This window comes from Dendrobates tinctorius, unplaced genomic scaffold (genome assembly GCF_039654945.1).
Source record: "Dendrobates tinctorius isolate UK_male_01 unplaced genomic scaffold, ASM3965494v1 ptg000009l, whole genome shotgun sequence".
Taxonomy (NCBI): Eukaryota; Metazoa; Chordata; class Amphibia; order Anura; family Dendrobatidae; genus Dendrobates; species Dendrobates tinctorius.
The window spans coordinates 23347166-23371672 of NW_027361677.1; the positions used below are offsets into that span (position 1 = coordinate 23347166).

Consider the following 24507-nt stretch of genomic DNA (forward strand, 5'->3'; position numbering starts at 1 on the left):
GCTCCGGGGGAAGAAGGGAGGGAACTGATTGTCCACCACTCTAGTGACTGTCTGACCTGAGAGGACAACCGGCACAGATGATCGAGCGTGAATGGGTTCTTGTCCCAGGCTGACAAGAGGGCGTGCTGCAGGGGGCGAAGATGGAACTGGGCGAACGGGATCGCTTCCATCGCTGTCACCATTTCTACTAGAATCCTCATGCAGAAACGGATGGTGTGAGAAACTGGTTGGCCCAGTACCCGCACTCCCTGCCGGAGGCCTAGGGTCTTGTCTCGAGGGAGAATTACCAACCCTCGGCAAGTGTCGAAGGTCATGCCTAAAAAGGAAATTCTCTGAGCTGGAACAAGGGATGACTTCTTTACATTGACCAACCAACCTAAGCGGGCAAGAGTATCTAGCGTAATGCTGACACTATCCTCGCATGCCCGCCTTGAAGGGCCCTTGACCAAGAGGTCGTCTAAGTAGGGGAATACGACTATGCCCCGGGAGTGCAGGATCGGCATGGGGACTGCCATGACCTTTGTGAACACTCTGGGGGCAGTGGCTAGCCCGAAGGGCAGCGCTGCAAACTGAAAATGTAGACTGTTGATGTCGAAGCGTAGAAACCTTTGATGCGGAGGGAAAATTGGGATATGTAGATAGGCGTCCTGGATATTGATAGAGGCCAAGTACTCTCCCTGTCCCATTGCCTATATGACTGAACGGAGAGACTCCATCCAAAAATGTCTGATCCTGATAAATTTGTTCAGGAGCTTTAGATCCAAAATGGGTCTGACAGTCCCGTCCTTTTTGGGGCCTGCAAACAGATTGGAATAGAAGCCCTGCGTCTTCTCGTTTTCTGGTACCGGAATGATAACTCTGTAGTGGCTGAGCCAATCGATGGCTCCTAGTAGAGCCCTTTGCCTGGGTTTCCACTTTGGGAAGACTGGAAAGAAAAAATCGTCTTGGGGAGTACCTGACAAATTCTATCTTGTACCCTGTGGACACCAGCTCTGTCACCTATGTGTCGTGTGCGACATTGAGCCAGGCGTCGTGAACCCGGAGTAGGCGGGCGCCTACCTTGCTGGGTGCCGCCTGACAAATGCCCCGAGTCATTTGGCTGAAGATCTTTGGGACCTGGATCCCCTCGACCTGGACTGGTTAGGACTAGAGTTGAGCGACTTTGGTCGGATCGGGTTTCATGAAACAAAATTTGTTTCAGATGAAACTGGTCTGACTAGGGCAAAAAAAGTCAGTTTCGTCCGAAACCCGACCCCAATGCAAGTCAATGGGGATGAATGTCATCCGCTCAATGCCGACTTTTATTTCCCATTGACTTGCATTGGGGTCGGGTTTTGGACGAAACTCCAACTTTTTTTTTGCCCTAGTCGGACCAGTTTCATCTGAAACAAATTTTGTTTCGTGAAACCCGATCCGACCAAAGTCTCTCAACTCTAGTTAAGACGCATCCTCCCCCAATGGGTTGGCTCTATAAGAGACCTGTCGGTCCCTATTCTGGTTGGGGCGCACTGATGCGGCGGAATTAGCCGCTGTCGTCCACCTGGGGTTGCAAAAGGCCCGAAAACGCGCCTGAAACTGGTGGTGATACGGCGGTTTGACCTTTTGTTGAGGAAGAAAACCGCTCTTGCCTCCTGTGGAGTCGGAGATGAGCTGATCTAACTTCTCTCTGAACAACACTGGTATGGTAGCGCTGTCAAGTACTTTTTTGAGGCTGAATCGGCCCGCCATGTTCTTAACCATAGCACTCTCCTAATAGAGATTGCATTTGTGGCCGCAAGTGCCGCATCTAAAGATGCATTAATCAAGTAGTCCCCCCGCCATGGCTATCTGATTTGTGATTTCTGATACTTCTGCTGGTAGGTCTATGTCCTGCAAGGCTCTATTCAAAGTTTCTGACCAAGAAATCATGGCCTTGGCTACCCACGTTGCTGCGAACGAGGGAGAGAGTGCTGATCCTGATGCCTCAAACACTGAGCTAGTCAAGTTCTCTATGAGACGATCAGTGGGATCCTTAATAGAAGAACCACTAGGCACGGATAGTAGAGTTTTTGTAGCCAAGCGCGACACAGGTGGATCCAACGTTGGGGATTCCGTCCACTTTTTACTGAGATCTGGGGCAAAAGGATACTTCGCCTCGAGTGCCTTCTGGCCCGAGAACCGCCTGTCTGGCCGTTCTCTGTGTCTTTGCACTACGTCCTCAAATTCAGAGTGAGTGCAAAATACTCTATGGGGACGCTTGACTCGCTTAAATGACACCTTATGGCCCGCAGCCACAGTGGAATCATCCTCAATCCCCAGAGTCTGGTTGACGGCTTCTATGAGACTGGCAACTGTTTTCTGACCGCATGGCGTATCTATGTCAAGGGGTACGTCTGAGTCGTAGTCCGAGCCTTGCTCGCTATTGACTACTGGTGACGGGGAGCGAGAAGCAGAGCTCACGGATGCCGAGGCATTGGATGGACCGGGAGACGCTGTGTGGGATCGTTTCTGCCTGGAGTGAGAGCGGCCCCTGCAGGCCGGAGGCTCCTGTGAGGTAGAGGATCCCTCTAAGACAGGCGAGCCCCTGTCCTTGCCCCTATCTGGGGCCCGAAGGGACTTGATTGACCTCGTAAGTGACGCCATAGATTGCGACTGTGATGACGCCCATTCTGAGGGACTTGGTACACTGGGCTCGGTCGCAGGGGAGGGCTCCTGAGCGCGTTCGGACTCGCAGGCTTCGCATACTCGCTTGGTCTGCGCCTGCGGAAAAGCAGACTGACAGGAGATGCATGCAGCGTATGCGTCTTAGATTTTCCTGACATGCTGTACCTGTCAGGGCTCCGTGCTGAAAAAAACCGCTGGGGGAGGGCGCTCTTTGTTCCTGTTAGCGAGGCCTTTCCGTGGTGCTGGAGGGCAGCACTTACCCCAGTCCTGTGTCCTCAGCGTGCGAGGCGTCACTTTAATTTGTGCGCCACCACTGCAGGCCGGCCCCCGGAAGAATAAAAGGATCCGGATCCTGGGGGCGGTACTTCCACTTGCGGCCTAAAGCCAGGGCCTAAATTTTCTTTTCAGCGTCCGCCCAGGCAACGGGGGGGGGGGGGGGGGGGGGGGGCGGGGCCGCCTTGACGCGATGCTGGGGGCGGGGACTTCCAACTGCAGCCTCGATTTTCGCCCGGACCCCAGAATCACGGCCGGGACCGGATCCGCCACTGCCGGACGCTGCAGGAGCCCTCACTGGCCATCTACCTCCGTTCAGCTCAGGTAGAGGGGAGGGGGGCCATATGAAGTAAGGACGGTGCAGGCACCCTAGCTCCATCTAACCCCTTCAAGGGGTGAGGAGAGGGACCGTCCGCCACCTTGCCCCACCACAGTCTTTAGCATTGATGGGACATTGATGGGGGGGGCCGCACGGACTACGCTTGTGCCTCTGTGCAGCCTAGGGTTTCTGTGCAGCCTAGGTGGACAGGGCTAAGTCCGGTATCATGTCCTACGGTGCGAGAGAGAATACGTGGAGGGACACTCGCACATGCTCGCCCGTTGTTGGTTTGGGGAGATCGGACCCTTTCAATAGGATCCGTCGCCCCTATCTCATCTTCATGTGAAAAAATGGAACATCCGGAAAGAAAATCCCCATTGCGGGAGAATATACGTGGAGGGACACTCACACATGCTTGCCTGTTGTTGGTTTGGGGAGTTCGGACCCTTTCAATAGGGTCCGTCGCCCCTGTCTTACCTTCATGGGGAAAAAGAGAAAAAAGATTCAGTCTTGACACAGACCAACGTGTGCCTCCAACAGACACTAAGCAAAAAAACTGGTTTCCGCCAGCAATAGGTGCGAGGGTGTATACGGCGGAGGAGATAACCTCTTTTTTTCACTTAGTGTCAGCCTCCAGGCGGCAGTAGCTTACACCCACAGTACCTGTGTCCCCCAATGAGTCGAAGGAGAAATTATTATATCCAGTGTGTCCCCCAATGAGCGTCTCAGAGAAAAGGATTTTACGGTGAGTTATCACAAAAATCCATGTTTCCCATGGTGTTGCATTGTGACCTGTAACAGACGCATGTTTCCAGAATAGATATATGTAAACCCTGGTCCAACGAAGAATAGTTTCTGAAAAATTCTGCAACTAATGAGCCGCCTTCCCGTTAGTAGTAGGCTCAGCATCTGCTAATCCCAAAAATGGAAGAATAAACAGGAGATGCCTCAGCTGACAGCTCAGGGGATTTATATTTAATGTTACTGCACTTTGTGAAATCATTTGGCAATTTGATGAGTGGAGGTCTGAATGCAGAGACCCCAGGAGCAGAGGCGCTCCTCTGTGACGTCAGACAGACTCTACAGTATCTGTCATCTGTCTCGTGCAGCACTCACCTGAACACTCCTGCCCCTTTGTTTTTAGTAATTGGTGGGTGTCTTGAACTCCCACCAAAAGGTTTATTGTATCTTTAAAGTATATATTTGTTTTAGAAGTGCAGCTACATTTCACTGTTGAGTCATTAGTACAATCACAACCACAAAACAATGCAGCTCTGAAGTTTACAGCCCCCTATATCTAAGGCCACACATCCTCTATTATTCATTCAGTTGACCGCTACGCTCCTCCTATAACTCGTGTGTACAGGTATCGGAGCGAGATGCACGGCTCTCCGCTCTGCGTGGGGATCTTCTGGTTCTGCAACATGAGCTGGAGGGTAAATGCACTGAGCTGGAGAGCTGTGAGGAGGCCATAGACCAACTGACCCACGAGCTTCAAGCAACACAGACAGATCTGAGCGTCAGCCGTGAGCAAGCACAGCAGAGCGAAGAAATCCTGCAGACCATGCGAGAGCATGCAGCAAGGCTGCAGAACCAGGTAAGCCACTTTCTGTGGACCGGTCGTAAATGCTAAGTAGTCATGAGCAAGTCTACTCGTTGCTGGGGTTTTCCTGAACATGCTCGGGTGACCTCCAAGTATTTTGGCGTGCTCAGAGATTTAGTTTGTCGACGCAGCTGCATTATTTGCGACTGCTTTGACAGCCTGAATTCATGTGGGGTTTCCCTAACAAACAGGCATTCCTCACATGTATTTAGCCTGTCCAGCAGTGGCAAATCATGCAGCTGCGTGGACAGAAGCTAAATCTCTGAGCACGCCAAAATACTTGGAGTAAAACCAGAGCAATGAGTAGACTCGCTCATCACTAATACTAAGCTTAGAGGTTATGTTCAACCTCCTTAACCACTTAGCACAGACGGAGACATCCTCGAAAATAAATGGGCACTGCACATTGTCAGGCAGTGGACAAGAAATACAGGGATATCAAAGGCTGCCGGGTGAGTTCAGCTCTGGAGTCGAATACGGACGTTGCTCAAGTTTCCATGTTGGTCTACTTATAGATGGGAGGGAAATCCCTTTCTTGTCTTGATTGAAAGACACTAAGGATTGGTAATTCCGCTACATTCTTATGTTTAGGGCATCCCTTCTCTCTGTGAGGTTTTTGAGTCAGTATAAATGCATTATGTTTGGTTTTTTTCAGGCGGTCGAATTAGAGGAAGATCTAGTAAAGCTACAGACAGACTTTTCCACGTATAAAGCCTCCCACAGGTACAGCGACAGTAGTTACTCAGAGATGGAGAAACTGGTTCGTCAGCTCACCCAGGTCGGCACACGTGGAGCTTCCACCGTCCACATCTTACCTTGTTAGTTTCCTCTACTAACCTTGTATTTGGTATTTCAGGAACTTGGTCGTTCAGAGGAGGAGGTGAAGCAACAGATGAAGGAGACTGAACGGAGCCAGGCTCTACTCCAAGAACTAAAACTGGAGCTAACAAAGGAGCGAGAGCAGAGAAACAGCACCCTGAAGGGTAAGTCCGGGTCATAATGGGGCTGGATTGTGTCGGAACCCTGGTACGTCATGAACTACTCTGTACACAGATGTAGAGCGGCTGGAAAAGGAGGTTTGTAGCTTGCGTCATAGCACGGAAATGCAAGGTCAGGAGCACAAGCGTCTAGTGTCAGATCAAAAGCAGCAGATCCAGAAGCTACAGGAGGAGCTGAGGGAGAGCAGTAAAGTCACCAGCCACAAGGAACAGGTGAGGCCTGAGACACCAAAAACACTGGAGACACGTGTCTGTACATCACTAGGAAAATACTGTAACAAGTTTTGTGTCGGGACAATTCTAAATCGTCTTACTACGTCCTCCGACCAATGGGCAATCCATTTCTGTGAGAAGCTCCTGTTCACAAAGCGGCTTTATTACTTTATGAATAAACATGTAAATATTAATGATACCAGAAAGCCAGTGTTTAATCACTGTCCTATACACAGATGATGTCTCTGCCCAGCCATGACTACATTTATAAGGCTGGTTTCACACTTGCGTTTTTTTTGCGCTGCTTTTTAGCGCAAAAAAAGCATGCGTTTTTTTTCCCCTATATTTTACATGGGGTGCGCTTATGTCCGCATACACACGCGTTTGTATGCGCATGCGTTTTTTTGTAGTGTGCGCACGGGCGCACAAAATGCATCCTGTTGTATTTTTTGTGCGTCCGACTTGCCCCAAAAAAACGCATGCGCACTCAATGCGTTTTTTTTTACAGCTAAACCACCATTGTACTCTATGGGTGCGCATACGTGCGCTTTGTAATGTGCATGTATGCGCAAAAAAAACGCACCAAAACCCACAAAAAAACGCACACTAACACGCATGATGCATTTTTTCCATGCGTTTGTGTGCGCAAAAAAACGTAAGTGTGAAAGTAGCCTAACACCCATCATGGACAATGGGCCAAACTGAGCCCAACGTCCCCTTCCATTATTTTATCGGGTGCGGTCTAAGCCAGCGACAGACAAAATACCAGCAAACGCCTGTACTGTGTGGACATTTTTTTCACTTTTCACATCTCGCAGGCCATTCAGAAGCGCGATGCTCTTCTGCGTCAGTCAGAGGCCGATCTCTTGCAAGCTCGCAGTTCTTTAAAATCGCTCAATCAGGAGATCGAGCGGCAAGTGGAGACGGCACGCAGCATGGAGAGAAGGTTGCAGAGTGCACAGAAAGAGTCCGATCAGAGGGAGCGAGAGAATGGCGCCTTAAGAGCCGAAATGCAAGAGCTGAAGAAACAATTGCAAGAGACTTACAAACTCCATCAAGAAGCAGGTAAATGTCATCAAGGGATATAGGAAACTGAAAGATGCAGTGTATAATGTCCTATTTCCACCCTCTATAAACTCCGTGGACACTGTGTCCACAGACATGGGTGGAAGTTCACATATTACTAACAATGGATGGAGGGTTTTTACACCAGACTGTGTCCAGTGCAGGGTCTGGCAGGACAGGAGGAGAAGACCCTGCTGGTGGAGAGCGCCCTGCATAGCGCCCAGGAGCAGCTGAGCGAGCGTGTAGCCGAGGTTGTCAGACAGGAGCAGCAAGCACGGAAGATGGAAACTGAAATGCGCACACTACGGGAGCGAGCAAATGCCAGTGACGAAGAAGTCGAGCAGTGCAGGTACCGTTCGTTGCCTTGTCCAATAATCTCCGTTAAACCTGTCGGGACGCGTCCATCTAATCACTTTGTATGAGCAGGACGCTGGTGGAACGACTGAAATTGGAGCATAATGAGGCCAAGAAGAGGCATCATGCGGCATCTCAGGAAGCTCTGAAACTGCAGCATTTGCTGAGCAAAGTGCAGCTGGAGCAGGCGAGCGAGCAGGAGCAGCACCGAGCACTGCAGCAACAGGTAACTCACATGGTACTACAAGTCCCAGAATGGGCGCAGAGGGGGCACACCATGACAGAAATGTGCTTCAGCTGCAGGAACAAAACACAATTCAGCAATCGTTAAGATCTGAGCTGGAAGAGCAGCACGTACGGCACGAAGAGCTGCAGCGGCAGCAGCACAGGAGCAAAGAGCGCGAGGGCGCGTTGCAGAGAGAGCTGGAGGAGTTGAGCTTGAGAGTGAAGCACTCTGACCGGCTGGTGAGCATAGAAGAGCGTGCGCCCTTTCATTAAATATAACATGTTAGGGGGCTCTAAAGCCTTTCTGTTACATTGCTGCAGCTTGCAGAGCGAGATCGAGCATTGCAGAGCTTGCAGGGCAGTTATTCACAGCTGGAGAGAAGATGGCAGACTGCACAGGAGGAAGCCAGGGACAGCGGCGCTCAATTAGAGCTCACCAAGAGCGCTCTGCAGCAGACGCAGAGGAAAATCCAGACTCAGACCAAGGAGGTAGGCGTCAGTACGTCGCCCGTATGAACGATACTGCTGTGCTGCAGCGTTCAGTGTGAGGGACTGAAAACAACAGAAACCCGATATAACTGCAGCGATCTCCACCAAGATGTCAAGGACACGTCACACTGAATATTTCTTTCTTTTCCACTTCTTAATACTGTTATAGTCCTTAGGATGTCTCTGTTGTGTGCTGAATGGGGTCAGACACCATGGAGAGGAATGGATCGACTGCTATCCAGCTTTCATAAGAAGCTCCCCCTAGTGGTGGCTGCTGGCATAGTTCCCTGATGGGAAGCACCATAGACTTCTGGCTGTAATTCAATATACGAACAAACTCACATTGATATCCAGTCTAGCCACGACCACTTCAAATACTCTGCCTGATCCTATTTGTACTCATCAATCATTTTCACTTCTTCCCAGTCTAAGCGTTTGGAGGAATCTATGACCCGACTGCGCTCGGAGGAAGAGGCTGCTCAGAAAACCGTGAGAGGAAGGAGTCAGGAGCTGAGTGCTGCTCAGGAGTGTGTGCAAGAGCTCAAGAACCAGGTCACCGGCACTCAGACCAGTCTGCGAGAGGCCAGAGAACAGGTACAATGCGACATTGTTTTAAGGAGGACCTGTCACAAAGTCAAGTGTCTGGTTTGTGTTCTTGTTTTATTTGTGTTGCTTAAAAAACATAGTAACATAGTTAGCAAGGCCAAAATAAACACATTTGTCCATCCATTTCAGCCTATATTCCATCAGAATAAATCCCAAGATCTACGTCCTTCTAAAGAACCTAACAATAACTGTAAGATATTGTTACGCTCCAGGAAGACATCCAGGCCTCTCTTGAACCCTTCGACTGAGTTCGCCATCACCACCTCCTCAGGCAGGGAATTCCAGATTCTCACTGCCCTAACAGTAAAGAATCCTCTTCTATGTTGATGGGAAAACCTTCTCTCCTCCAGTCGCAGAGAATGCCCCTTTGTGACCGTCACTTTCCTTGGTATAAACAGATCCTCAGAGAGATATTTGTATTGCCGCCTTACATATTTATACATGGTTATATTAGATCGCCCCTCACTCGTCTTTTTTCTAGACTAAATAATCCTAATTGTGCTAATCTCTCTGGGTATTGTAGTTCCCCCATCCCCCTTATTAATTTTGTCGCCCTCCTTTGTACCCGCTCTAGTTCCATTATATCCTTCCTGAGCACCGGTGCCCAAAACTGTACACAGTACTCCATGTGCGGTCTAACCAGAGATTTGTACAGAGGCAGTATAATGCTCTCATCATGTGTATCCAGACCTCTTTTTATGCACCCTATGATCCTGTTTGCTTTGGCAGCCACTGCCTGGCACTGGCTGCTCCAGGTAATTTTATCATTAACTAGGATCCCCAAGTCCTTCTCCATGTCAGATTTACCCAGTGGTTTTCCGTTCAGTGTGTAATGGTGATATTGATACCCATGTGTATAACCTTACATTTATCATTGTTAAACTCCATTGGACACCTTTTGGGTCAAGTTCCCAACTTACCCAGATCCATCTGTATTTGTATTGACTGCTTTACATAGTTTTGTATCATCTGTAAATATCGATATTTAACTGTGTAAACCTTCTACCAGATCGTTAATAAATATGTTAAAGAGAAGAGGTCCCAACACGACCCCTGCGGTCCCCACTGGTCACAGCGACCAAGTTAGAGAATTTACCATTTATATCCACCCTCTGCTTTCTATCACTCAGCCATTTACCTACCCATTTACACACATTTTCCCCCAGACCCAGCATTCTCATTTTGTGTACTAACCTCTTGTGTGGCACGGTATCAAACGCTTTGGCAAAATCCAGATATACCACATCCAATGACTCACCTTTGTCCATTCAATAGCTTCCCTCTTTATAAAAACTGATTAGATTGGTTTCACAGGAGCGATTCCTCATAAACCCATGCTGAGATGGAGTTACACAGTGTTTCTCATTGAGATAATCCCGAATAAGATCCCTCAGAAACCCTTCAAATATTTCACCAACAATAGAGGTTAGACTTACTGGCCTATAATTTCCCGGTTCACTTTTAGAGCCCTATTTGAATATTGGTACCACATTTGCTATGCGCTAGTCCTATGGAACAGACCCCGTCGCTATAGAGTCCCTAAATATAAGAAATAGTGGCTTGTCTATTACATTACTTAGTTCTCTTAGTACTCGTGGGTGTATGCCATCCGGACCCGGAGATTTATCTATTTTAATCTTATTTAGCCGGGTTTGCACCTCTTCTTGGGTTTGATTGGGGACCTTTAATATAGGGTTTTCTTTGTCTCTTGGCATTTCACCTAGCATTTCTTTTTCCACCGTGAATACTGTGTAGAAGAAGGTGTTTAATATATTAGCTTTTTCTCCTTCGCCTCATTGGGGGACATAGGACAGTGGGTATATGCTACTGCCGCCAGGAGGCTGACACTAAATGAATGAAAAAAAAAAAGGTTAGCTCCTCCGCCGTATACACACTCGCCTCGATTGCAAGCGAAACCAGTTGATGCTCAGTGTCCATTGGAGGCACACGTCCTGTTTTTTTTTCCCAGACTTTATTTTTTTCCCCTTCCATAAAGATGAGACAGGGGCAACGGACCCTATTGAAAGGGTCCGATCTCCCCAAACCAACAACAGGTGAGCACATGAGGTGTTGCCTCCATGTATCCTCTCCCGCAACGTGGGACAAGATGCCGGACTGAGCCCTGACCACCCTAAGATATCGAAACCCTAGGCTGTACAGAGGCATAGGATAGTCTGTGCGGCCCCCCCACTGCATCACCAATGCAAGGACTATGGTGATGGAAGGTAGCGGACGGTCCCTCTCCTCATCCCCTATAGGGAAGATGGAGCTAGGGTGCCTGCACCATCCTTTATGCAGCCCCTCCTCCCCTCTAACCTGAGCTGGAGCTGAAGAATCAAGAGGGTTCACGGAGGAGGGTGGCCTGGGAGGGCTCCTGTAGCAGCATTCCCCGGGGCAGGCTGATCCATAGCTCCATTTCTCTGAGGCCAGAGCGGTGCAGCTTCTGCTGCAAGTATGGCGCCATCGGGCATTTCCTGGGGTCCGGCAGCGCCGGATCCTTATCACCGGTCTAGGCCTCTGTGTCTGGTGGGCAAAAATCCAGCCCCCGGCTTCGGCCGTCGCTAGACCGTGGGCGGAAGTCCAGCCCCCCTTCAACGCGTCACTTCCGGCAGGCCCGCCCCCCGTGGCTCAGGCGGGCGCTGAAAAAATTAGCCCCCAACTTCGGAATGACGCTAGTCTGCGGGCGGAAGTACCGCCCCCAGGACTCCTTCTTCTGGTGGCCCGCAGTTGAGGCGCGCATTTTAAATTGGGAGCAGCCGCTCTGCACTTCCAGGATGGTGAGGGGGCACAGGACTGGGCTAAGTTATACCCCACACCCCCCCCCAATTGTCTATAGGCCTAGTCCTTTTTTCCCAGAGGCCATTCTAGCCAAAAGCAGGGCATGCATACCAGGGCTGTGGAGTCGGAGTTAGTTTGGGTTGGAGTCGGAGTCGGTAGAAATGTACCGACTCCGACTCCAGCTTTAAAAAAAATGTATTAATATTTCATAATTGAACTTTCATATGAATTTTATAAATGTTACTCAAATATATATGTTCTATCAAACTATGAACAACAGTGATAAGCAGTTCTGCTGGAGATAGAGACATTTCTTACTTCTTGTGTGTCACTGTTCTCCACTGCCCTTATCTAATCTTATACTTGGTTAACCTCATGCTGCCCCAACCCCCCTACTTACAATGTATGAAACTGAAAGTGAAAATGTGTTGCAAATTCTTAGTAGTAAAGCTCCTCCTCTAGACTAGATCATACTAGGTGTGCGTCTTCCAAGCATCTCACAGCTGCCTGCTACTCAGAAGAGGAAGACTGTAAGAAGTATTATCCTTTCAACAAACTTTGCATCAGTTAACTGTGAGTACATGAGGAATAACAACAGTATTACTGACCACTATATCAGTTGTACGACCTGGCAATAATTTTGTACAATTGTTTTTAGGAAAAACAATTGTCATTTGGATTGTGAATGCAGAATTAAAAACCTGAGAATGTCAAAGAAGCATCACATTAAATCAGCTGTATTTGAACATTTCACCATCACTCAAGATAGAAAACATTATGTCTGTCAGTGTATGACAAATGATCCAGACGAAAACAAATGCTGTGAAGCCAAGATGAGTGCATATTCAGGCAAAGCTAAAAATGCTCCTACCAGAGCTTCTAATTTAAAGAGACATTTACAGCGCTTTCATCCTGAAGTACTGAAAGCAGTGGATGAGAAAGACTGCATCCAAACCAATGAACCAGTGCCCAGCTCTTCCAGCCAAACAAAGGAGCAGAGAACTTTGCAGCCATCAGTTGCAAGATATTTTGTCAGTGACAAAGTTACTGTGACAATGACAGTAGCTACATTTAAAAAAACAGATCATAGAGCTTGTTGTAAAGGATAGTGTGCCTATTTCATTATTTTCACGACCAGCTTTTATGTGTCTGAATGGGGAAATGGCCCGCAAGCTTGGTGTTTCTCTGGAGAGAGAGAGAGAGTATTAGAAAATTAGTAATCGAAGAAGCTTTTAAACAAAAGGAAGAACTTAAAAAAAACTCTCAAGGGACGCTTTCTGTTTCTTAAAATGGATGCCTGCACACGTCACAGAGTGAACTATTTTGCCATCAATGTCCGATTTTTTTTGTGACAAAAATGAAATAGTTACCAAGACATTGGCAGTAAAAGACACCAAAGCTCATCACACCAGTGAGTTTCTCCAGGTCTTGGTGGAAAAGGTTCTGCAAGACTATGAACTTAAAAAAGAGCAAGTTCTTTCTGTCGTAACTAACAATGCTTCAAATATGATAAGTACTATTAAGCTAATGAATGAGAGTAATGATGGTGACCAGCAGCTAGAAGAACATTCTGGGTCCACAGACACAGAAATGTTTGAAATCGAGGAACACGGTATTGTAACTGAGGAGCAAACTGAAGTTGCTTCAGATGAACAGCAACATGATAGTTTAGATGAGCTTGTTGAAACGGTGTCAATATGTTCTTTCATTCATCACATGCGCTGTGTTGTGCATACGCTACAGCTGGCTATAAGAGACAGTCTGCAAGAAGGACATGCTGCTGCACTGATTGGCAAGGTGAGAAAATTGGCTACTGTTGCCAGAACCCCTAAAGTTGACTCAATTTTGAAGAGACGTGCTGGAAAAGGGGCAATTATTGATCAAGCCACACGATGGGGCAGTACTTACTTAATGATTCAGCGCTTGGTTGAACTGAAAACCTTTCTTGTAGACATGGCTAACCCTCAACTGACGCTAAATGAAAGTCAGTGGAATCAGGTGACTGAGCTGGAAAAATTGCTAGAGCACCCATTTACAGTGACTAAAAAATTATAAGCAGAGGACTTAACTCCAGGTATTTTCTTAAAGGAGTGGAAGAACCTGATGTTTCGCCTGTCCCAAAGAGGAGGGTTAATTGCAAGTGGCATTGCTACATCAATGAAACGGAGAGAGGAGCTACTATTACAAAATAACATTCTTTTGGCAGCTGTTTATGTAGACCCAATGCATCGGATTCTTCTAGATGATCAACAGCTAAGTAAAGGAAAAGAAGCTCTGTTTGAAATAGCAGTAAGGATGAAAGGGTTGCAGAACAGTTAGGAGGAACAAGAAGAATTTGGTCGTCCTGCCACATCTTCACCCTCATCATCAACTGATGAAGAATTTAATTTTGAAAAATATTTGGATCACAAGGACCGTGCAAAGCGTTCCCGCATAGAAGAAGAGTCATCCCCATCAAGGAACACAGCCAGTACATTTCAGCAGAATTTTTCATGTGCACTAAAAGAAATTGAGAAATTTGACCGTTCATCAAAAGTAACAGTGCAACAAGCGATTCCTCTGTATCCTGACATTGTCAGAGATGTTGCCCGAGTGGTTACTGCTTTGCCACCAACACAAGTTAGTGTAGAGAGGTTGTTCTCTGCTCTCAAAATAATTAGATCAGATTTGAGGGCATCCATGAAGGAGGATCTGACAGAGGCAATACTTTTTCTGCGGACAAATTTATAGATTTCTTCTTATTAACTGCATAAAAGTGTTTATTGCATATTTACTTACAGTTTAGAAAAGTTTATAAAAGTTATTTGCTATATTCTAATTGTATTCTAATAAATGTAGTTTTTGCTGTAAGTGGTCTGATTACTTATATGATGGTGAGAAACTGAATAAGCACGATGTTTAATATTTTACAACAGTAAATTTGTTGTTATGAATTGGCCATTTATGAAGGAGTCGGAGCCTGATAAAATCCAGGAGTCGGAGTTGGAGTCGCAACTGTGGCTTACCGACTCCCACAGCCCTGATGCATACTCCGCTCCTGCAGTCTGCAACACTATTTCCTGGCAGATACAGCACGTCCAGAAAAGCTAAGACGCACACGTTTCTATACGCTGCATGCACCTCCTTTCGGTCCACTTTTTTTTTTTTTTTCTTTCCGCAGAGCAAGCGATTATGCGAAGCCTGCGATTCGGAACGATTCCATCCCCTGCACCTGAGCCCAGTGTACCAAGTCCCCCGGAATGGGCTGTCGCAGTCTATGGCGTCACTTACTGGAGCAATCGAGTCCCTTCGATCCCCAGATAGGGGCAGGGATAGCGGCTCGCCTGTCTTTGAGGGGTCCTCCACCTCACAGGAGCCTCTGGCCTGCAGGGGCTGCTCTAACTCCATGCAGACGCGGGGGAAACAAACCCACACAGCGTCTCCTGGTCCATCCGGTGCCTCGGCATCCATGAGTTCTGCCTCTCGCTCGCCTTCACGAGTAGTCGATAACGAGCAAAGCTCAGATTACATACTCGGACAAGCCCCTTGATTTAGATACTCCAGGTTAGCAGAAAACAGTTGACAGCCTCATTGAGGCCATCAACCAGACTCTTGGGATTGAAGATGATTCCACCTTGACCTCAGGTCACAAGGTGTCATTTAAGCAAGTCAAGCGGCCTCATAGAGTATATGGCACTCACCCAGAGTTTGAGGACATAGTGCAACGACACAGGGAACAGCCAGACAAGCATTTCTCAGGCCAGAAGGCGCTTGAGGCGAGATACCCGTTTGCTCCGATCTCCGTTAAAAATTGGCAGAATCCCCAACGGTAGATTCACTCGTGTCACGCTTGGCCTCTAAAACCCTGTTATCCATACCTAGTGGTTCCTCTATCAAAGATCCAACTGACCGTCTCAGTGTTTGAGGCATCATGTTAAGCATTCTCTCCCTCATTCGCGGCAACTTCTGTAGCTAAGGCCATGGTTTCTTGGTCAGAATCATTGAACAGAGCCTTGCAGAGTATGGACCTACCAGCAGAGTTATCAGAGATCGCAAATCGGATCACATTGGCTGGAGACTACTTAATCAATGCATCTTTAGATGTGGCCAACTGTGCGGCATTTGCTACCGCAAATGCAATTTCCATTAGGAGGGCTCTATGGTTGAGGACATGGCGAGCAAACTCAATCTCCAAGAAATCCTTGACTACTTTGCCTTATCAGGGCGGCCGCCTATTTGGTGAGAAGTTAGATCAGCTCATTTCTAACTCCACAGGGGGAAAGAGCAGTTGTCTCCCACAGCAAAGGGTTAAACAGCCTGTTAGTCACCAGCTTCAGGCACATTTTCCGGTCCTTTCGCAACCCCGGGTGGGCTGCAGCGACCAATCCCGCCGCTTCAGGTCGTCCCAACCAGGACAGGGATCGTCAAGTCTCATATAGAGCTAACCCGTTGGGGAGAATGCGTACCCACCAGCCCAGGTCAAGGGGACCTAGGTCCCAGAGATCTTCCGCCAAATGACTTGAGGCAATTTCCAGGCGAGACCAGCAAGGTAGGCGGTAGCCTACTTTGGTTTAGCCATGTCTAGCTCACAGTCACTCATGACACATGGGTAAGAGTGCTGGTGTCCTCGGGGTACAAAGTAGACTTTGTCAAGTACCCCCCAAGACGTTTTTTTTTTTCTTTCCCGTCCTCACAAAGTAGATGCCGGGGCCAGAGCTTTACTCAAGGCCATGAAATTGCTCCAGCACAAAGGAGTCGTGGTTTCTGTACCGGAGAAGGAAAAATTTCAGGGTTTCTACTCCAACCTGTTCATAGTCCCCAAAAAGGCTGGAACTGTCAGGCCCATTCTGGACCTGAAGCTCCTGAACAGATATCAGGATCAGACATTTCCAGATGGGAGTCTCTCCATTCAGTCATATATGCCATGGGGCAGTGAGAATATTTGGCCTCTATCAGCATCCAAGATGCCTACCTATACACATCCCCATTTTTCCTCCGCATCAAAGATTTCTACGCTTCGCCATCAATAGCCTACATTTCCAGTTTGCAGCTCTGCTCCCAGAGTGTTCACAAAGGTCATGGCGTTCGTCATGGCCATCCTGACCATTACGAACGCCATCCTGACCATTACTTATATGACCTTTTAGTCAAGGGCTCTTCATTTCGAGCATGCGAGGAGAGCGTCAACATCACGCTAGATACTGTTTACTGCTTAGGGTGGTTGGTCAACCTGAAGAAATCATCACCTGTTCCAGCTCAGAGGATTTCCTTTTTAGGGATGATCTTTGATACTTCCCGAGGGTTGGTAATTCTCACTCGGGACAAGGCACTAACTCTCCGGCAGGGAGTCTGGACACTTTGCCAACCAGTCTCTCATACCATCTGTTTCTGCATGAGGGTCCTAGGGAAAATGGTGTCAGCAGTGGAAGCTATTCTGTTTGCCCAGCTCTATTTTCGCCCCCTGCAGTATGCCTTATTGTCATCCTGGGACAAGAACCCATTTACTCTCGATCGTTGGTGCCAGTTGTCTGCGCAGGTCAGACAGGCACTCGGGTGGTGGACAATCAGTTCCTCCCTTCCCCCGGGCCATTGGCTGGTGGTCACAACCGACGCAAGCCTCCTCGGCTGGGGAGCGGTTTTTCGCCATCATACTGCCCATGGACGTTGGCCGCTGAGGGAAGCACGCCTCCCAATCATAGTATCATAGAGTTGGAAGGGACCTCCTGGGCCATCTGGTCCAACTTCCAGCTCAAAGCAGGATTCGCTAAATCATCCCAGACAGATGTCTGTCCAGCCTCTGTTTGAAGACTTCCATTTAAGGAGAACTCACCACTTCTTGTGGTGAGCCTGTTCCACTCATTGATCACTCTAACTGTCCAAAAAATGTTTCTAATATCTAATCTGTCTCCCCCATTAAGTTTCATTCCATTGCTTCTAGTCTTTCCTTGTGCAAATGAGAATAAAGATGATACTTCTACAATGTGACAGCCCTTCAGATATTTGTAGACAGCTATTTAAGTCTCGTCTCAGTCTTCTCTTTTGCAAGCTAAACATTCCCAAATCCTGCAACCTTTCCTCATAAGACAGGGTTTGCAGACCGGTCACCATTCTGGTCGCTCTTTTCTGAACTTGCTCCAGTTTGTTGCTGTCTTTTTTTTTTTTTTAAAATGTGGTGCCCAAAACTGGACACAATATTCCAGATGAGGTCTGACCAAAGAGGAGTAGAGGGAAATAATGACTTCACGTGATCTAGACTGTATGCTTCTGTAAATACATCCTAGAATTGCATTTGCCTTTTTTGCTGCTGCATCACACTGTTGACTCATATTCAGTCTGTGATCTATTAGTATATCCAAGTCTTTTTCACATGTGCTGTTGCTTAGCCCTATTCCTGCCATTCTGTATATGCTTTTTTTCATTTTTATTGACCAGATGTAGAGCTTTGCATTTTTCCCTGTTAAAAACCATTCTGTTAGTTGCTGCCCACTGCTCCAGTTTCTTTCTATCTTTTTGAATCCTTTCTCTCTCTTCTCTAAACTGTGTTCCAAATTATTATGCAAAAAGAGTTTAGGAGTGATAAGGTTAGAATTTTTTTTTTTTTTTTTTTGTCATTTAAACTCATTGATGGTTATGTGTGTCAGGGCTCTTTATATCACTGAAAGCAATTGCAGATACCTGTGCAAATTAGTTTGGCAGGTGTGTCCAAATAAAGGCAAGACTACTTAAGAAGGCTGTTTCACATTATTAAGCAGCCTACATTTTTTGCCAAAATGGGAAAGAAATAGGATGTGTCGGCTGCTGAGAAGCAACAAATTGTGGAGTATTTAGGTCAAGGCATGACTACAATCAACATTGCCAAGACACGTCAACGTGATCATCGCACAATCAAGAAGTCTGTAGCTGATTCCCAGCACACACGTGTGCGTGCTGATAAGGAAAAATTGAGGACTCTTTCCAAAAGGCAATTGCGTCAGGTTAAAAGAGCAGCTGCAAAAATGCCTTGTCATAGCAGCAGACAAGTTTTTGAAGCTGCTGGTGCCTCCAACGTCCCCCGAACAACAAGATGCAGGGTCCTTCAGAGGTTTGCAGCTGTGCGTAAGCCGTCCTGTCGACCACCTCTATCCACTGCACACAAGCAGATTCGGCTCCAGTGGGCCAAATGTTACATGAAGACTGACTTCCAAACGATTTTGTTCACCGATGAGTGCCGTGCAACGCTCGATGGTCCAGATGGATGGAGTGGAGGATGGCTGGTCGATGGACACCCCATGAAAACACGGCTCAGGCGCCAACAAGGAGGAGGTGGAGTAATGTTTTGGGCTGGAATCATGGGGAGAGAGATTGTCGGCCCCTTTAGGATCCCTGAAGGGGTAAAGATGAACTCCATAATCTATGTGGAGTTTCTAAAACAGCACTTCCTGCCATGGTTCAAGAGGAAGAACCGTGCTTTCCGCAGCAAGATCACTTTCATGCCTGATAATGCACCGTCTCGTGCTGCAAATAACACATCTGCATCTCTGGCTGCTATAGGCATAAAAGAGGACAAACTTATGGTGTGGCCACCATCTTCCCCTGACCTCCACCCCATTGAGAACCTCTGGAGCATCATCAAAAGGAGTGTCTATGATGGCGGGAGGCAGTTCACATCTAAGCAGCAGCTCTGGGAGGGTATTCTGTCCACATGCCAAACAATTGAAGCCCAAACCATCCAAAAACTGACAAATTCAATGGACGAGAGAGTTCAGAAGCTTCTTTCGAACAAGGGGTCCTATGTGCAAATGTAACATCACCTAGAATAAAGTTTTGACTTGAAAACTTGCGCTAATTAAATGTGTCTTGGTTAAATAAAGATATCTTATGAAGAAATCTATTACCTTTACTGAAGCTAAAAACTGGCGAGGCAGGGGAAAAAGGTCTTCAGAATGCAGGGTGGATTTCCAGGTCCTTTCCCAATAATACTCCCCGACACAGGTATATAACAAGTTACTGGAGCTAAATTGTGCTACCTCCTAGCATGCCGCCGTCCCGGCCGGTGACTGGCGCGCAGCTGGAGGTGTATATCGGCAGGCTGTAAGAGTACCAGCCGCCGCTTGCAAAAGCAGGCCTGCAAGGTCCGAAAAAGCTGAAGGACCTTGCGTGACGTCACAGTCACGTGATAGATCACGTGACAGGCAAGAAAGCCCTATGGGGCGCTGATGGGGCCAGAAAGCAATGGCAAATCTAGCAAGTTTCTATCAGGTTTATTTATTATTATTATTTTATGGGGACAACTTGAGTGGTGTGTTGTCTTATTACTTGCTGCTTTGTGTTCTGTGGGTGTACGCTTTAGCGCCATTGGTATATACATATATTTATTGACTTGAAAACTGTTTGATTTCATTTTGTAATAAGCTGATAATTAGTGTTGAGCATTCCGATACCGCAAGTATCGGGTATCGGCCGATACTTGCTGTATCGGAATTCCGATACCGACTTCCGATATTTTTTCAATATCGGAATTCGGCATCGGAATCGGAAGTTCAGTTGATTGACGGCCTGACGTCATCATGATGCGCGGTGTGTGCGCATCATGATGCGCCGTCATTTCGGGCCTTCCGGGGGTCTCTGCCGGCCTGCCGGGGGGCTGTGCCGGCCTGCCGGGGGGCTGTGTGGACTGCCCGGGGTCTGTACCGGCCTGCCGGGGGGCTGTGCCGGCCTGCCGGGGGGCTGTGCACCCTGTGGGGGTCTGTACCGGCCTGCCGGGGGGCTGTGCCGGCCTGCCGGGGGGCTGTGCTGATGTCCGGGGGTCTGTGCAAGCATCGTCCGATGGGACTACAAGTCCCATCGGGCGATGCCTGCTACCATGACAGTGATTGACACATTAGCCAATGATGGGACAGTAGTAGTCCCATCATCCGGCTAATGTGTTAAATGTTAAAAAAAAAAAAAAAAAAAATACTACATACATACTACATGCATGCTACATACATACTACATGCTACATACATACTACATATATACTACATACATACTACATACATGCTACATACATACTACATACATGCTACATACATACTACATACATACTACATACATACTACATGCTACATACATACTACATACATACTACATATATACTACATGCATGCTACATACATACTACATGCTACATACATACTACATGCTACATACATACATATATACTACATACATGCTACATACATGCTACATACATACTACATGCATGCTACATACATACTACATGCTACATACATACTACATGCTACATACATACATATATACTACATACATGCTACATACATGCTACATACATACTACATGCATGCTACATACATACTACATGCTACATACATACTACATGCATGCTACATACATACTACATATATACTACATACATACTACATACATGCTACATACATACTGCATGCTACATACATACTACATACATACTACATACATACTACATGCATGCTACATACATACTACATATATACTACATATATACTACATACATGCTACATACATACTGCATGCTACATACATACTACATACATACTACATACATGCTACATACATGCTACATGCATGCTACATACATACTACATGCTACATACATACTACATATATACTACATGCATGCTACATACATACTACATGCTACATACATACCACATACATACTACATACATACTACATGCTACATACATACTACATATATACTACATGCATGCTACATACATACTACATGCTACATACATACCACATACATACTACATACATACTACATACATACTACATGCTACATACATACCACATACATACTACATACATACTACATACATACTACATGCTACATACATACTACATATATACTACATGCATGCTACATACATACTACATGCTACATACATACCACATACATACTACATACATACCACATACATACCACATACATACCACATACATACCACATACATGCTACATATATACTACATGCATGCTACATACATACTACATATATACTACATGCATGCTACATACATACTACATGCTACATACATACCACATACATACTACATACATACTACATACATACTACATGCTACATACATACCACATACATACCACATACATGCTACATATATACTACATGCATGCTACATACATACTACATATATACTACATGCATGCTACATACATACTACATGCTACATGCATGCTACATACATACTACATGCTACATACATACCACATATATACTACATACATACAATACATTCATACAATACATACATAGACATACAGTACATATAACAGAGTAACATACTTACCAATACTTGTCACATTGTTCCCCGAAGCCATTGTCTTTTCCGGAATAAATATTAACATAACAAACCACAAAAATACTCACCCACGATCCGAAGCAGTCCACGAGTGTGTCCCACGACGATCTTGGGTAGAGAACTGCAGCATCAGATGATGCTGCCGTTCTCTACGGGCTGCAGGAATCCAATGACGGAAGGTAGGTATCCTTCCGCACTGTATTCCTCCGCCACTTAAAAAAAAAAAAGTCCCTAGTCTCACTTTATGCCATTGCTGCGTGGGAATTTCCCACACAGCAATGGCATAAAGTGAGACTAGGGACTTTTTTTTTTTTTTTAAGTGGCGGAGGAATACAGTGCGGAAGGATACCTACCTTCCGTCATTGGATTCCTGCAGCCCGTAGAGAACGGCAGCATCATCTGATGCTGCAGTTCTCTACCCAAGATCGTCGTGGGACACACTCGTGGACTGCTTCGGATCGTGGGTGAGTATTTTTGTGGTTTGTTATGTTAATATTTATTCCGGAAAAGACAATGGCTTCGGGGAACAATGTGACAAGTATTGGTAAGTATGTTACTCTGTTATATGTACTGTATGTCTATGTATGTATTGTATGAATGTATTGTATGTATGTAGTATATATGTGGTATGTATGTAGCATGCAGTATGTATGTAGCATGCATGTAGTATATATGTAGTATGTATGTTGCATGTAGTATTTATGTAGTATGAATGTAGCATGTATGTAGTATGTAGAATGAATGTAGCATGTATGTAGTATGCATGTTGTATGTATGTAGCATGTATTTTTTTTTTTTTTTTACATTTAACACATTAGCCGGATGATGGACTACTGTCCCATCATTGGCTAATGTGTCAATCACTGTCATGGTAGCAGGCATCGCCCGATGGGACTTGTAGTCCCATCGGACGATGCCTGCACAGCCCCCCCGGCAGGCCGGCACAGCCCCCCGGCAGGCCGGCACAGCCCCCCGGCAGGCCGGCACAGCCCCCTGGAGCCTGCACAGCCCCCCGGAGCCTGCACAGAGCACCGGCAGGCCGGCACAGACCACCGGAGCCTGCACAGACCACCGGAGCCTGCACAGACCCCCTGGCAGGCCGGCACAGCCCCCCGAAAGGCCCGTACAGACCCCAGAGAGGCTGTACAAGGGCAGGAAAGGGTTTTTCTTATTCCGATACCGGAAGTCCCATAGACTTGAATGGGACTTCCGGTATCGGAATCGGCGATACCGATACTTTTTTTAAAGATCGGCCGATACCATCCGATACGATACTTTGAAGTATCGGACGGTATCGCTCAACTCTACTGATAATGCTTATCATTTCCCAATTGACCATTTTTTTTTGGTTCAAAATCAAAAGGTTGAAAACTCTGCTGTGCATAATAATTTGAAACATGCATTTCGAGTGTTTATTTTTAAAAATATACTGTTTTCATAGGCAGTTTGTTCCAAAACATTGCAATTATACTAGAATATTAGATGACTGGAAAATAACTGACTGCAATTCATATAGGTAATTTACTGAAAATATGTTGAATTTTTTTTTGCATAATAATTAGGAATGTGGACCTGATGGCCTCCAGGGTGTCCGCCAAAGTGCCCGCATTTGTCGCTTGGTCCCGGGACCCGCAGGCAATTGCCGTGGATGCGTTGGTTCTGCCATGGAACCAATTTTGCCTCTCATACCTATTTCCCCCACTGTCACTACTTCCGAGGGTCATCAAGAAGGTCAAGGCAGAGGGGGTTCCATTGATTCTGCTGGCCCCAGATTGGCCTCGTCGGGTGTGGTACGCAGACCTAGTGCAGCCACTCCCCGACGTCCCCTGGCGGCTGCCAGAGCGCCCAGACCTGCTTTCCCAGGGCCCGATCTACCACCCGAATTCAGGGGCCCTGTGTTTGAAGGCTTGGCCGTTGAATCTTGGATTCTTACCCAGGCTGGCTTTGGCCGCAATGTGGTTGCTACAATGGTTAGTGCCCGGAAGCCCGCCTCAGCACGTATTTATCACCACACCTGGAAGAATTTCTACACGTGGTGTAGGGACCGCGGTTGTTCTCCACTGAGATTCTCTAGTCCCAACATCTGGCCTAGACTCATGTTTAGCTCCAAGTTCCCTCAGGAGACAGATTTCGGTCTTATCTGTCCTTTTCCAGCGCAGGATCGCTACCAATCTGCAGGTAAAGACCTTAATTCAGGGGGTCTCCCACTTGGTGCCTCGCTATAGGACCCCTCTGGACTCCTGGGAGCTTACCCTGGTGCTAGGTGTTTTCTAGGAAGCTACATTTGAACCACTACAGGATGTCTCTTTGGTGGTGTTCTTCGTAGCTATAACATCAATCAGGCGGGTTTGGGAGCTTGCAGCTATATTTTGCCGAGCTCCTTTTTAAATTTTTCTTAAGGATAAGGTGGTTCGCAGGCCAGCTCCCCCCTTTTTTGCCGAAGGTTGTTTCCTCATTTCACATTAATTAGGACATTGTCTTGCCCTCCTTTTGCCCAGCACCGGTACACCTTGTGGAAAAAGCTCTTCACACGTTGGATCTAGTGAGAGCTCTCAGGAGGTACGTGTCACGGATGGCACCCTTTCGTCAGACAGACACGCTGTTTGTGCTCCCTGAGGG

The 24507-nt window shown here is 46.9% G+C and overlaps 1 protein-coding gene across 6 annotated transcripts in view; it reads left to right on the forward strand.

The window, feature by feature from the left end:
- PMFBP1 (polyamine modulated factor 1 binding protein 1) overlaps positions 1 to 24507 on the forward strand; it is a 133151-nt gene that overhangs the window by 87718 nt on the left and 20926 nt on the right. For 3 of the 6 annotated variants that reach the window (XM_073584478.1, XM_073584471.1, XM_073584498.1), the window contains exons 23-32: positions 4602 to 4832; positions 5494 to 5616; positions 5695 to 5821; positions 5892 to 6049; positions 6868 to 7114; positions 7274 to 7463; positions 7541 to 7694; positions 7766 to 7933; positions 8015 to 8182; positions 8609 to 8776. In XM_073584478.1, the coding sequence (XP_073440579.1) occupies positions 4602 to 4832; positions 5494 to 5616; positions 5695 to 5821; positions 5892 to 6049; positions 6868 to 7114; positions 7274 to 7463; positions 7541 to 7694; positions 7766 to 7933; positions 8015 to 8182; positions 8609 to 8776 (1734 nt within the window). The remainder of the gene's footprint in view (positions 1 to 4601; positions 4833 to 5493; positions 5617 to 5694; positions 5822 to 5891; positions 6050 to 6867; positions 7115 to 7273; positions 7464 to 7540; positions 7695 to 7765; positions 7934 to 8014; positions 8183 to 8608; positions 8777 to 24507) is intronic. The other 3 variants (XM_073584483.1, XM_073584490.1, XM_073584505.1) reach the window with 3 other exon arrangements.